Source organism: Sarcophilus harrisii, chromosome 2 (assembly GCF_902635505.1).
Source record: "Sarcophilus harrisii chromosome 2, mSarHar1.11, whole genome shotgun sequence".
NCBI classification, from domain to species: domain Eukaryota; kingdom Metazoa; phylum Chordata; class Mammalia; order Dasyuromorphia; family Dasyuridae; genus Sarcophilus; species Sarcophilus harrisii.
In genome coordinates, this window is record NC_045427.1 from 381031874 (window position 1) to 381046575 (window position 14702).

A 14702-nucleotide genomic window follows, 5' to 3' on the forward strand; every position below is an offset into this window, starting at 1 on the left:
CTTGTACCTTTGAAGTGTTCATTTCCACAGGAATGAAAAGGCCTTGCTTTGTTTGGGAGCAATGAGGTGTTGAAAACAAAAACAATTCTTTCAATGTGAAAAGCATTTAAGATTCACCAGGCAATATTTTTCCTTCATTCTTTTTTCATTCATTGACCCTTCATTCTTATTAAAAAGGAAGAAAAAAATGGACTGAGCATCGAGATGACTGATATTTTTATGTGCTTGCTTGTACTAGTACTGAAACTATTCAACTATGAGACTGTGATCCCAGTTTTTCTTTCTCTCTCCCTCTCTTTCCTTTTCCCTCCCTCCCTCTGTTGCCCCCCTTTCCCTCCTTCACTTTCCCTCTTTCCCTCTCTTCCTCTCTTTGCCACTGTCCCTCTCTGTCTTTCTCTGTGTGTGTCTGTGTGTGTCTATGTGTGTGTGTGTGTGTGTGTGTGTGTGTCTCTCTCTCTCGGAAACTGAGTCTTCCAAATCTTACCCAAACTGGATTTACAACATCGCCATATGGCTGCCATACTAAATGTGGAGACAGCCAATTGGTTTAGTTCTACTGCAGCCCAGAATTCCCAATTCAAGGAACATTACTGCTCTGGCTGCAGCTACATTAAAGAAAAGTCCTCTATAAAATGAAAGGGTTTCATTACATGATCTCCAAGTTACTTCCTCTTAGCAAATGCCAACCAAGCACCCACTGGCAACACCCTTACATATAAGTTCTAGGCATTCTAGTGGCAGAAGAATCAAGAGAGCCAGGTTCTTAGATTTTGCTATTAATCTACAATCTTGCCTCATAGATTTTAGTTTTGTTTTGTTCTGTATTAAAAGGAGCCAAATTTGTTTCTTCTTCTTAGTTTCTTTTCCATAAGGATTTTGGTACATCTGCTGCCTTCTTTTACACAACAAAATCTCTCATAGCCAAGGCTAAATTTAATAAACAATGCTGGAAATTCCTCCAATTGGAAAAGTACCCTCAATTACTTCTTATTTGCTAGGAGGCAATGAGCCCCCACAGCCCTTTGCTATCAAGAAACAAAGACTACAAGGCACACTGTCTTAAGGAAAAAAAGACAAAGAAGGGAGTTTCTTTGAAAAAGCCACCATATTTTTTCAATTTAGCAGAGATTTATATTTGGTGGGGAGCTCAGAGGCTGAGTTCCTTCATTTTATAGATAAAGAAACTGTGGCTAGAATAAAAAGGTTAAGTAGCTTATGCAGGATCACAAGCTAGGAAGTATACAGAACAGCAATGGAAACCAGAACTTCAAAGACTCAGGTCTTATCCGCTGTATCATTTCTACCTTCTCAAAATAAGTCAGGAAGTACCCAATTTAAGTCTATAGAGAATCCTGATGAAGTCAAGAAGACTTTTACTAGCTGTGTGACCCTAGATAAGTCACTTAACTCTTGCTTGCCTCAGTTTCCTTGTTTGTAAAAGGGGATAATAAAAGCACCCACCTCCCATGGTTGCTGTGAGGATCAGATACTCATGTAGCGCACTTAGCATAGTACTTGGCACATAGTAAGTGTTATGTACATGTTAACTATCGTTATCATTGTTGTTGTTATTACTGTTATGTTTTAAACCTGAAGTCAGTTGAACCTGAGTTCAAATCTTACCTCAGACCCTAGGCAAGTCATTGTCTACCTCTGTCTCCTCATCTATAAAATAGGGGAAATAATGGTATTTTCCTCCAAGGGTTATAAGAAAAAATGAAATAATGTTTGTAAAGTACTTTTTAAACTGCCATATAAATGCTGGTTATCATTATTATCATTAATTATGATTATTGGTATCATACCCAAGTGATTGACGATATAGTTTTTTGTTGGAGAAATGAAGCAAACAAATGCTGAGAAACAGCATGACTAGTGGGGGAAAAAAATCAATGAATCTAGTCAAGAAAACCCAGCCCAAATTCCAGCAATATGTTGTGCTGACATCAGGAAAGTTAGGGGCAGCTAGATAACTCAGTGGATAGAGTGCCAGCCAAGGCAGGATCCGGACTCAGATAGGTAACACTTACTAATTTGTGAGGCCCTGGGCAAGTCAATTAATCCCAATTGCCTCAGCAAAAAAGATATATATATATATATATATATATATATATATATAATCAGGAAAGGCACAGATTGATAATGGGAAAGAAAACTAGTTTATCTATGCAAAGACCTCCCCTATACCTCCTTGCCCAGTCCTCATCTAGCATCTGACAGTGGCTAATGTCTTCTACTATTGGACGGCACTCCTCACTGGAAAGCTTTTTCCCCATGACGCACCAAAACCTGCTCCTCTGTCCCAGCCTAACCCTCCCTCTATGCAAAAGTCCTTCCAAATCCATTCATTCTTTTGAGGTTCAATTTCCTTCTTTCTATAAAATGGGTTAATACCTCTTCTATCACCTCACCCGCAGGGTTACTACCAAGAAAAAAAACACCTCTTGCATTGTAGATAGTAACACAAGGGATGACCCCTCAGTTGTACCCCCTCCCTTCTGGGCGTCTGGCTGCTGGACATGGGGCGGTCAGGCTAGCTCCTCTAACCACTCAGAATGTAGCCCATACTTCCTCACAAATGACCCATCTGGGCTTTGGCATCTAACTTTCACCACTCCTATGACAGGTCACTTAATATGCCTCAGAAAACCAATGGGATTTCTGCAGCCCATTTTTAAAAAACATTCTTTTATCATTTCATGGCAGTTAAGTTCTATAGTCTCCAATAAGATTCAGTCTTATAAAAAATTTTCATTTCCCCTTTTCCATCCTGAAATAGATTCTGGTCCTAAAAGGATTTCCTTTAAGGATTAATGACTCAAGCAATTGAGTCTTGTTTTCATTTAGGAAAAATTGCCACTGACTTTTAGAAAAATGATATGGTGCTATGGAAAGAGCTACACACTGGGTGGGCATCAAATGATCCGGGCTAAAATCTGTGTTGTTGTTGTTGTTGTTGTTTCATGTCCAACTCTTCCTGATCTCACTTAAGGTTTACTTGCCAAAGATACTGGGATGTTTGCCATTTTCTTCCCCAGCTCATTTTACAAATGAGGAAACTGAGGCAAACAGTATTAAATGATTTGCTTAAGTTTATATAACTAGTAAGTGTTTGAGGCCATACAGGAACTCAGGAAGAAGAACCTTCTCTATCCATTGTCACCCAGCTACTCCACTATTAACACATTTGAACCTTGCAATAATCTGTAACATAGATGCTATTATTGTCCTCATTTTACAGAAAAGGCAGCTGAAGTTGTGACCTAGATATAGTGGAAAGAACGCTGAACCTGGAGACAGGAAATCTTTGGGTTCAAATCCTGTCTTAAACAGTTACTAGCAAGTCACTTAACTACCATAGATCTCTTTCCTCATCCATTAACGTGAGAGAGTTGGACTCCATGAGTTCTACAATCCCTTCCAGCTTGAGATCTATTATCCGAATAAGTAATCCATTCCAGCAGAGAGAAGTCTGGGACAGATAGAAAGCACGTTCTCATGGACTGGACAGTTACCTGTGCGATGATATCTCCATTTTCTGCATGAACCTGAGCAATGGCACCCAGTTCTGCAAGGCAGGTAAAGATCTCATAGAGCTGAAATGGAAAAAGATACTAGTTGTCTTCATTTGAAAAACTATGTGTTGAACGAAAAAGGACCCTCAAATGCACAAAGGAAAACCTTCTTCTTGGGGCTCTAGTTGGCTATCCACTAGAAAAAATGATCTTGGGATAGATACTGGCACTGGAAACCAAGTCAGCATGAATGATCCCAGCAGCTATCCTCTCTCCCCAGAATAAGATTCCCAAAGGAACCTTAGGAGAGAGAAATTCAGGGGGAAACGTATTTCCTTAATATCCTGGATCACTTTTCAGATTTGGCCTTATTCCATCCCCTAAAGTAGGACGAAGATAGCCCTGGGACTTGCTAATAACACATCTGGTTCTCAGGGAGGCCTCCTCTCTGACCTGGACTTCCCTTTCCCCTGGGAAACATAACACCAGTCAACCACATCCCTCCCCACGACTTCTACACCCCCAAGGACCTCCTTGGAGAAGCAGACAGAGGCAGGCTGGTATTGATCCCCCTGATACAGAACACCCCTAACTCTGTGAGACCCCCAGGGCTTCACTAAGTTGGGGCTGTAAGGTAAAGGAGGAAGGAGAAAAGCAATAAAGGAGAAGCAGAGGCCCACCCTCCTCCCCAGCTGGAAAGAAACTCTAGCTCTGGTTCCCCAGGACTGTGGGAACCCTGCCTCCTGCCTTATTAAATATGTAGCTGGAGCTGCTTGAGATTGAAATGGAACTCGGGCCGTCTCCAAGGGCAACTATGTTGCTTCCCAGGGCCAGAGAAGCTGTGGGCTACGGATAAACCAGCCCCACCCAAGCACTCCCAGACCAGATGGCCAAGTCATTGTTACCTCTGTGTTGGAGACCTGATACAAATCCTTGTAAGCCATGTAAACCATGAAGGAGTTGACACCTGTAGAAAAAGGAAGGGGTTGGGGAGAGGAGAGCAAGAAGTAAATGTAGTCCATATGCTACCTGCATAGCAGGCAATTCAATTAATTCCTCAGGGGCTGTTTTCTTGAGCAAAATGAGGGAGCTGGAGCTGACCTCTGGGGTCCTCCTGTGGCTAAATCTAGGAACCCATGATTCTATCCACTATAAGCCTTTACTGACATCTGCCTGAATGATCCTACAAAAGCCTCCAGCAGATCTTCCCAGCTCCAGTCTCCCTCCTGCATTTGCAATATAGCCTTCACGTAGCTCCAGAATCTCACTAATGCTTAGTTCTCTAATGCATAAGTAAATGAATAAAGACTCTCTGGCTTCATATTCAAGACCCTCCATAATCTAAGTTCCATCTAACCTTCCCTGCATTCTAACATGACTTTCCTCCGGGCACATTTTCCATCTCCATATCTTTGCCTCTGCCTACTGTTCCCTCTGCCTATTGTGGTCAGTCACAGCCAATTCTTTGTGATCCCATTTGGGGTTTTCTTGGAAAAATACTGGAGTGGTTTGCCATTTTCTTCACCAATTCATCTCACAGATGAGGGAAACTGAGGCTACGTTAAGTGACTATGCTTGGGGTCACAGAGCCAGTAAGTATCTGAGGCCAGATCTGAACTCAGGAAGATGAGGCTTTCCAGGACCATCTAGCTGCCACATTCAATTACTGAATTCCGATCTTTTAAATGCTCTCTTTTTCATGAAGGACCCTCTGTGATCTTTCTATCCCCCTCACAGCACCTTATTAAACTGCAATAGTTTCTCTCATATAGCACTGTTCATTATAGTTATCCAAGGTCTTAGTCTGCAAGCTCCATGAAGGCAACAGTCTCTGTCACACTTAGCACAGTGCTCTACACAAGCAGGCACTAAGTACAAATTTATCAAATGAATAAATGAAACAAAAAAAAGTTCTTAAAAATTAAATAAATGAGTGAGTGGCCAAGATCATGGAATCCCCAGTTTAGAGCTAGAGAAAACCTCAGATGCCATCTAGTCCAAACTCCTTCTTTGCAAATAACAATTGAGGCCAAAAACAAAATTAAATGTTATCCCCAAGGTCACAGGAGTAAAATAGGAGACCTAAGATTTGAACCCGCATCCTCAGCCTCCAAACCCAGCACTCATTCCAATGTATCAGGCTGATAATTCTCCTTTCTTTTGATGGATCACTTTTGTCAAACACCAAGATGCTATATTATGAGGATTCCCATAATTACTCACAACACACATCTATAATATGAAATCCAAAAGCCATGAAAAAAGACTAATGTTCAATTCACAAATGTCAGGAAGGAAAACACGTATCCTGGTTTCTAAAGAACAGACAATACTGATCCCAGCTTTGCAAAATCTAAGCAAAAAAGAATTATCTAATCCAATCCAATGTTGTAATCTTTTGGGTCATCACTCTATCATCCAATGAGCTGCCTATCCCTCCTAGCTTTTGTGTCATCTGCACATTGGATAAAGGTGCCAACTATGTTTTTTCCCCAAGGAATTAATTAAAATTATTGAAAAACACCAAAGGTCAAGCACAAATGATGGAGCATCCCACAAGAAACATCCTTCCAAGGTATTATTGAGCCATGAACAACTTCTCAAATGTCTGTCTCTTAGCACCATAAATTCATTCATCAAGGAAGGTCGAAACCTCAGAAATGTTGGTTGTCTGTTCTTACTGGAGAAAGGGAGAAGTTTGATGAACTAAACAATATCTTTTTCATTAAGAAAAATCTCTTTGTCCTAATTCTCAATCCACAGGCTTCTTGCTTAATAAACTAAGGATATTTCTGAGATTTATGTAGTTTCTAAACATAGAGGGATAAGGGATCCAGGGCATCTCTTTGTAAGATGATTCTCTCTCCAGGCATATATAAAGAAGGTATTATGGAAGAATGGTCATGGAAGAATACTCAGTGTGGTAGAGGGCAGGGAGAAATCACTTATCCTCTCGCTGTCCTTTAAAAAATTCTCAACTGGTCTTTCCATCCCACTAGTAAATGTCTTGTATCTCTTCTCCCTTTCATGGCTAAAGTTTGAGAAAGAATCTATAATAATACCTCATCCAAGGCCATCTCCCAGATGGTTCCAGAGAAGGATGTGGACTTTGTACCTCCTTCCCTCACTGAAATCCAATACTTGTATGTCATGGCGTCACCTCCCTGATGCCATGGTCCTCTTCAAGAACAAAGGACAAAAAACAACAATAATGTCTCTCCTTCCTTCTCTCTTTTGAGGTTAGAAGCTCTGCTCTCTGTATTCATACTCATCACTCAACCAAAACTGCTCTTTCCAAAGTTACCAATAATCTCTTACCTGCCCAGTCTATCCCCCATCTTCCATTTTCTGAGCCACTGCAGCCCCGACATCACTCACACTTTCCTGAATATCTCTCTAGCCTTCTCCTTTTTCTCCTCCTGCCTATCTGACTGTTCCTTCTCAGTCTCTTTTGCTGGGTGATTCTTATCTAGCCCTGACCTCTCTGCCATTATCTCCATTCTTGCGTTTGCAATTGGCAACTGAACTACTTGAACTAGATGTCCTACCAATCCGGCATGTCCAACACCAAACATACTGTCTTCCCCCCACTCACCACACTCCCCTTTTCCAAATTTCCCCATTACTAACAAAGGCACCACTGTTGCTTTTAATCAGCCAAGCTTGAAACCAAAGAGTCACCCTTGCCTGTTTCAACCCCCACGTGTGCACAATGTGTCCAAGACAATTCTATCTTTACAGTATCTCTTATGCACATCCCATCACAATTATCCATACGCTCTTCTGAGAATGCTTCCATACTGGTGCAGACCCTCATCCCCTCATGCCTTAATTACTGCAATAACCTGCAAGCTGGTCTCTCTGCCTCAAGTCTCTTCCCACTGTAGTCTGCCCTCCATTCAGCTGAAAAAGCTCAGCTCTGACCATGTCACAACCACCTATTGCAATAAACTCCAGTTGGACGACCATTACCTCTAGCATCAAACAGAAAATCCCCTGGCTTTTAAAGTTCTCCATAACCTGGGCCCCTCCTACCTTTCCAGTTTTCTCACACCTTATTCTCTTCTCCACATAATCTTCAAATCAGTGACACTGGTCTTATATAAAATACTCAATCTGCATTTTCACTGGCTGTCCCCCCCCCCAATTCCTAGATGTTTCTACCTCCTTTTCTTTCTTCATCCTTCTCAAACATCACCTTCTGAAAAAAAAAAAAAGGCATTCCTAATCTCCTTAACTCCAGTGCCTTCACTCAAAGGATTATCTATGATTTCTTTTTTGGACCTAGCTATTTGCATATTGTCTCCCCCATCAGAATATGAATTCTTTGAAAGCACAGACTGTTTTCATCCTTTTTTTGGTATTCTCAGCACTTTGCACAGAGATACCTAAGTGAAACAGTAGAAAGAGCATCTGATCTGGTGTCAGGGAGACCCAAAATCAAATCTTGCCTCAGACATTTACCAGCTTGTGATGCTGGGCAAGTTACTTAACTATTTTTTATCTCCACTTCCTCCTCTGTAAAGTAAGAATAGAAAATAGAACCTTCATCTCAGGGTAGTTGTAAGAATCAAATGAAATAATATTTGTAAAGAACTTTGTAAACTATAAACCACTATATAAATGCTAGCTATTGTTATTTTTATAATAATATAATTATAGCAATAAAGAAAATTGTTGATTGACTGGTCAGGCAACATTCTAAAACCATAATTTAGAAAAGAATTATTGACCAAATTGGTAGAGGGGATTCCATGATGTTTGTAAGAATAGAATTTCCCACAGTTTTGAAAAAAAAAGGGGGAGGGAAATGTTATTACTGTCTCAGGAGGGGGAGTCCTATTCCCAAAAAGGCAGGAAAGGAAGTGGAGTATGGTGAAAATCTAGAGGATAAAGTCTGTTCTTTTTCAAACCTATTTTTTTTTAAATAATGAATTTAACAATGATTAACACACATGAACATTTCAGTATATAATGGGAAAGAAGCCCTTCTTTCTTCACAAAGCCTCACCAACCCATTATCTTTCCCTTCTCCACCCTCCTAGATCTCTGTTTATATCCCCAATGAAGGAATTCATGTTGTACTTCCTTTTAACACACCATTTATTTGTCTTGTATTGTTTCACTTTACAAGTATTTGCACACTGTTGGCAAATGCCATAAATGCACTGACCAATCCTTTTTAATGCTGAGCGAACACAGTGGGCACTCAATCAATATTGGCTGATGGAGATATTAACAGAAAGCCTTAGAGAACAAAGATCCTTCCACAGGGGACCCAGATTCATTCAGTCTCTTTGAAGGTGAACTTGTGCTGGATGCTTCAGAAAAAGAAGAATTTTGTCTCTGCCCCTAACACAAAGCTTCTAATGCAAAACACTGCCCCACATCTGAACTTGAGGGGGGGAAAGCCCTAGAACCAACCCTACTAAAACAAGCTTCCCTGCTCCTATTCTGTCTGGAAACCACATCTCATCATAAAAAGGGAAAAGGGACCCACATATGCAAAAATGTTTGTGGCAGTCCTTTTCATAGTGCCAAGGAACTAGAAACTGAGTGGATGCCCATCAGTAGGAAGATGGCTGAATATGTTATGGTATATGAATGCTATGGAATATTACTGTTCTGTAGGAAATGATCAACAGCATGATTTTAGAAAAGCCTGAAGAGACTTATATGAACTGATGTGCTAAGTAAAATGAGCAGAACCAAGAGATCATCGTACACAGCAACAAGATGGAGATAACAAGATATGATGATCAATTCTGACAGACATGGCTCTCTTCAACAATGAGAGGATTCAGGCCAGATCCATAGACTTTTGATGGAGAGAGCCATCTGCATTCAGAGAGAGGACTGAGAGGATTGAATGTGGATCACAGCATAACGTTTTCATATTTTTTGTTGTTGTTATTTACTTGCTTTTTTTTTCTCATTTTTTGATTTGAGTTTTCTTGTGCAGCAAGATAAATGTGGAAATATGTATAGAAGAACTGCAAATGTTTGACCTGTATTGGATTGTCCTCCTAGAGGAAGAAGGGAGAAAAATTTGGAACACAAGGTTTTACAAGGTTGAATGTTGAAAACTATCTTTGCATGTATTTTGAAAATAAAAAGCTATTTTAAAAAAATAAAATAAAGAAACCACATCTCAGCAGAGTGAAAAGTTAAGAAACTATGGAAAACAGGGGTCACCTGGGGAAAAGAAAGTTGCCTTGCTCACCTTTGTCCTTGATAAGGTTCTGAACTTCTTGCTTGACTCTGTCATTCCAATGAGTGATATCCACATGCAAGGAGTAGTCGCAGCAGGTCTTCCCATCTGCCCACTCTCGCCATTTCTCAAAGGCCTCAGTCAGGCTGGATTCTGGGTCAGGGACCACATGGTCGACTGGACAAGGACAAAAGAAGAAGAGCTAAAGTATCTTATTCTTGATCCTGACCTTGCCTCTGGACACCAGTGACTTGCAAATAAGTTCTGCTACACATCTGAGGACAGGTTTCCCAGGTCTAACATTTTTCCACCATATTGTAGCTCCTTCTGCCATCTTTAGCACTTTTACTAGCCCAACCAAACCATATTCCAGTTGTGGTTCCAAGATTAGTACAAAATCTGAGACTGAGATCTTAATTTCTTTAATAAAAACCATTTTTGGAAACCCTCCTAGGAAATCTTCCACAAGATGGCAAAAGGAGTTCCCACAAAAAAAATTTTTAAATACAGGCTGTGACAAGATAAAAGCAATCTTCAAGGAGATTTTCTGGGGTTTCAGGAGCTTTCCACTAGAGATTTCCTTGCCCTGAGGTTCCACATCTGGAATTAAGGTTAATTCACTCAGGGGCAAAGTTAAATTATCCCGGGTTATTTGGTAATCCCTTGGTTCACAACATCCACCTCCCCCCCACCTTGGTAGAGGTTAGTGGTGAGGGAATGTGGTGGTAACTCCAGCCATTCCAGCTTCACTAGCATCCTGATCTGAAGCAGTCACTCTGCCGCATCACAGACAGAAGTTTACGGAGCAACTGTACTCGAGCTCCCTCTAAAAGTCAAATTCAGGGCTGTGAGACCATTGGAGGCAGTCTCTGTGAACTATAAACTCTATGAAGGCAGGGGCCTTTGTCGTCACTTAACTTTTCTGGGTATAATTTTCTTCATGGATAAAAGGAGGAGTTGAACAAGATGACCTTCCTTTCAGCTCTAAATCAATGCTAATAGTCTCCTGATTTTGCTTTCTTATTGAATTAGTAAATATAATTTAAGAGCAACATTGCTCCTACATTCAATTAAAAATTTTGCTCAAAAAAGGCCCAGTAAGACTGCTTCACTCCCTGGGTCTGTGGGACAATGTCATCTTGACATTTGGTTCCCTGGAAACCTTACCCTATCCCCTCTCCCACAGAGGAGATTAATGGTATTTGGACAGAGGAAGCTAACCAGTCCTCCCCACCCCCTCATCCGGGTAGCAGAAACCATGGTTCCAAGACTATTCACTCTATCACATTCAGCCAAAGTGCACTTATCAGAAAGGAAATGCACCAAACTACTATTTAATAATGTTTGGCACTAAACCAGGGGCTCCTGTGGGCAAGGCAGCTGCTGAGAAATCAGCTGATAGGGACCAGGCCCCTCCTTCTGGCTGGGGAGAAAACCTGAGGCTCAGGCAACCTCTAATTGCATCTGGTATGACTGATGCAATCCTGCAGAGGGGGAGATGAGAGGGAGGAAAGAAAAGTTTTCCTCCTCCAATCAGCAAAGACAAGAAAAGCTGGACCCTTTGGGATAACTCACACCAGCAGGAAAAGGCACTTGAGAATAGGCAAATTAGGGAAGAAAAGAGGGAGAGAGGGAGAGAAGGAAGGAGGGAGAGACAAAGGGAGAAAGGAGGGAGAGACAAAAGAAGGGAGAAAGGGAGGGAAGAAGGGAGGAAGGAAGAGAAGAAGGGAGGGAGGGAGAGAAGGGAGAGAGGGAGGGAGAGAAAGGAGAGAGGGAGGGAGAGAAGGGAGAAAAGGGAGAGAGGGAGGGAAGAAGGGAGAGAGGGAGGGAAGGAGGGAGAGAGGAAGGAAGGAAGGAAGGAAGGAAGGAAGGAAGGAAGGAAGGAAGGAAGGAAGGAAGGAAGGAAGGAAGGAAAGATAGCTACCACTAAGCCCTTGCTAACCTTAAAGACAAGAGGCTGTCCAGATATTCTGCAATACCACATAATACAATTTTAATCCTCTCTTTACCAAGACCTGTAAACCAATGGATTAAAATGGGATCTCCTTTCTCTGTCTACCTCCCCTTGGGAACTAGCTTGTGACACTCTGGCCCAGGAAGTCCTCCTCTACCCCATTCAGGACCCAGATCTTCCAATGCCTCTTATGCTTAAAAAAAAAAAAAGTAGACAGAGAGTTACCTCCACACTCACCTGCACCATGGATCCCGCCCATCTAAACAATGGACAATTATATCTATATCAAAGAGTCTCACTCCCAGGCCAATTTAACTGCTTAAGAACTTAAGAAATAAAGACGGGGGAAGCATATGACTTGGCCCTGAAAACAACTTACTGATCATGGTGGTCCCACCAGCTAAGGCGGCTTTAGTCCCTTGGAAGAAGTCATCTACTGTGGTCATTCCCTTGTAGGGCATCTGGAAGTGGGTGTGAACATCTATGCCTCCGGGGATGACCATCTTCCCATGAGCTTCGATGGTCTTCACTCCTCCAGGTACAATCAGATTGTCTCCAATTTGCCTAAAGAGATGGTGACAAAGTCTTCAGTTCAGAAGAAACCCCAAAGGACCTGCCTTAACACCACAAGGTATTTTAACAATTTACCTTTCTTTCCCCATGGCAGGAGAACACACCCTTCTCACTGCTGTCTTAATTCCATTCAAAGCTCAATTCAAGTGACATCTTTGCCATGAGACTGTTCCTGAGTCCCACATAAACTAGTACTATTCCCCTACAAATGACCTCATGTTTACATGTTTACTAGGTTGTATATACTTATATGTGTGCATGCTGTTCCCCTTAGTGGAATGTAAATTCCATGAGGGAAGAAAATCTTATTTTTATCTTTCTATCTGCTGCACCTACTACAGTGCATGGCACATAAAAACACAACGATGGAAATCTGAAAAAAACCTAGGGCCATTTTAGGGATAAGGAAACTGAAGCCTACTGAGGTTTGTACACTGTCACAATCATCAGAAACAGAATTTGAACCCAGGATCTCTGAATTCAGAGCTTAAAAAATGCTAACTGATTAATTACTTGTCAAAGCTTCCCTTCCAAGTAGCTCAAAGGTTAACATGACAACACATCATCAATTAAAACATATTCAATATTATTGTGTTTGGTGCTTAAAAAAATTATAGACAACTATGAAAGACTTAGTTCTTCTTAGTGGTTCAGTGATCCAAAATAATCCCAATAGACTTTGAACAGAAAATGCTATCTGCATCCTGAAAAAGAACTATGGAGAATGAATATAAATTAACACATGATACATTCACTTCTTTTTTTTCTCTCCCATGGTTTTTCCCTTTTGTTCTGATTTTTTTCTTCTAATATGATTCATAAAGCAATGTGTATTAAAATAAATAAGTAAATAAATGGAAAAAAATTTTAAATGATAGCATCCTTGAAATCAGGTCAAAGCTCCCAAGCATATGAAGATATCAAGAGATATTTGGCATCAAACTGATACCCATGAAATGTTTTCTTTTATATTTATTTCCAGTTCCATTTTCTCTCCTTCCCTCCACCCACTGGATAGGCAAGAAATACAATAGCCATTATTACTTACAAAATCATACAAAATGTATCTCCCCTTTAGCCAGTCCCTCCTACCTCTTACAAAAATTAAGGAAGATAGAGAGGGGCAATTATGCTTCGATTGGTCATCTAAGACCATCATTTCTCTTTCTGGAAGTGGTTAGCATTTTACATCATGAGTCCTTTGGAGCAGTAGTGGATCATTGTTGATCACCATTGCAATATAGCTATTATTATCTAGAATATTCTCCTGTTCTGCTCACTTCATTTTCTATCAGTTCATGGAAGATTTCCAGGATTTTTCTGAAACCATTCTGCTCATCTTGCCATTACAATCATTTACTACAACTTGTTCAACCATTTCCCAATTGATGGGCATCCCCTCGGTTTCCAATTCTTGGCCACCACAAAAAGAGCTGCTATAAATTTTGGTGCACACAAATATTCTTTCCCTTTTTATCTCCCAGGTACCCATGAGATATTAAAAGACTTAGAGGAAGACCTCCCTGAGGCAGTACAGTGTAGTGATAAAGCAAAGACTGAAGTCAAGGGGATCTAGGGTCAAATCCCAGGAAGGGGTTGAGGAGGTGGAATGCAAAAACCTCTGGGATCCTTTCAGTTACAGAAGTACAAGTAAGTGATTCGATCTGAGACTTCCAGCACACAGAGAAGACTGTCTACTGGAGATTTGTGGGTCCTCACATGAACAAGAATGAGAAGCTATGGAGGGGTGATGATTGGCATTTGGGGGGGGGAGGAAGGGAATTGTCTTCTCTCAGTGATTTCACTATTTCACTGAACCACAATAAAAAAACAGATCTCATCTCAACCAAACTTTGTATCTCTCTTCCGAGGTATACAGCATAGACCTTGGCACACTACAGCACTTAATGAATATTTGTTGAACTAACAATGTTTTTTCCCCTCAAAAAAAGCTCAAAAAAAGGAAATTAGATACAAATCTTTTAGTTATTTTGTGGATCTAGTACTATACTTGGTATTTTTATTTGGTTTTTCTAGGGACCATAAGCCTATGGAGATATGGTCACAGTGTTTTGGGGATCCTAAATAAAATAATGAAAATGGAAAGCTAGAAGAAATGGCTGATAAAGTTACTGAGAGGAGGGGAATGCTTTTTTAAGAATATTAATTTAATTAATTAAAGAATGGAGGCTCTTCTATTCTAGGAATTAGCTCATCCTGGCTAAAGGGGAACAATTGGGAGTATTTAGTTTTCGGCTTTAGCTCCTTCTGTTCTTTACCAACCCATCAGTAGCTCAAAGAAGCTAAGTCAGTTGCTCAAAAGAAGAACTAGTGGTTAAGTGAAACTGGGGGTTTCTTCAGCATTAGCTCTTCCTATTAAACCAGCACCCTGGCAGGTACTAAGCACTGGGGAAAGTTATAGCCCCGTGTTTAGCCCTGTGCCTGGTAC

The 14702-nt window shown here is 40.8% G+C and overlaps 1 protein-coding gene across 5 annotated transcripts in view; it reads right to left on the bottom strand.

Moving 5' to 3' along the window:
- Nucleotides 1-14702, bottom strand: part of DPYSL3 (dihydropyrimidinase like 3) — a 134596-nt gene that overhangs the window by 25882 nt on the left and 94012 nt on the right. For all 5 annotated transcript variants that reach the window (XM_003756705.4, XM_031953493.1, XM_031953495.1 and 2 more), the window contains exons 3-6: nt 12060-12244; nt 9739-9903; nt 4421-4482; nt 3516-3596 (exon numbers count right to left, since the gene is read on the bottom strand). In XM_003756705.4, the coding sequence (XP_003756753.1) occupies nt 3516-3596; nt 4421-4482; nt 9739-9903; nt 12060-12244 (493 nt within the window). The remainder of the gene's footprint in view (nt 1-3515; nt 3597-4420; nt 4483-9738; nt 9904-12059; nt 12245-14702) is intronic.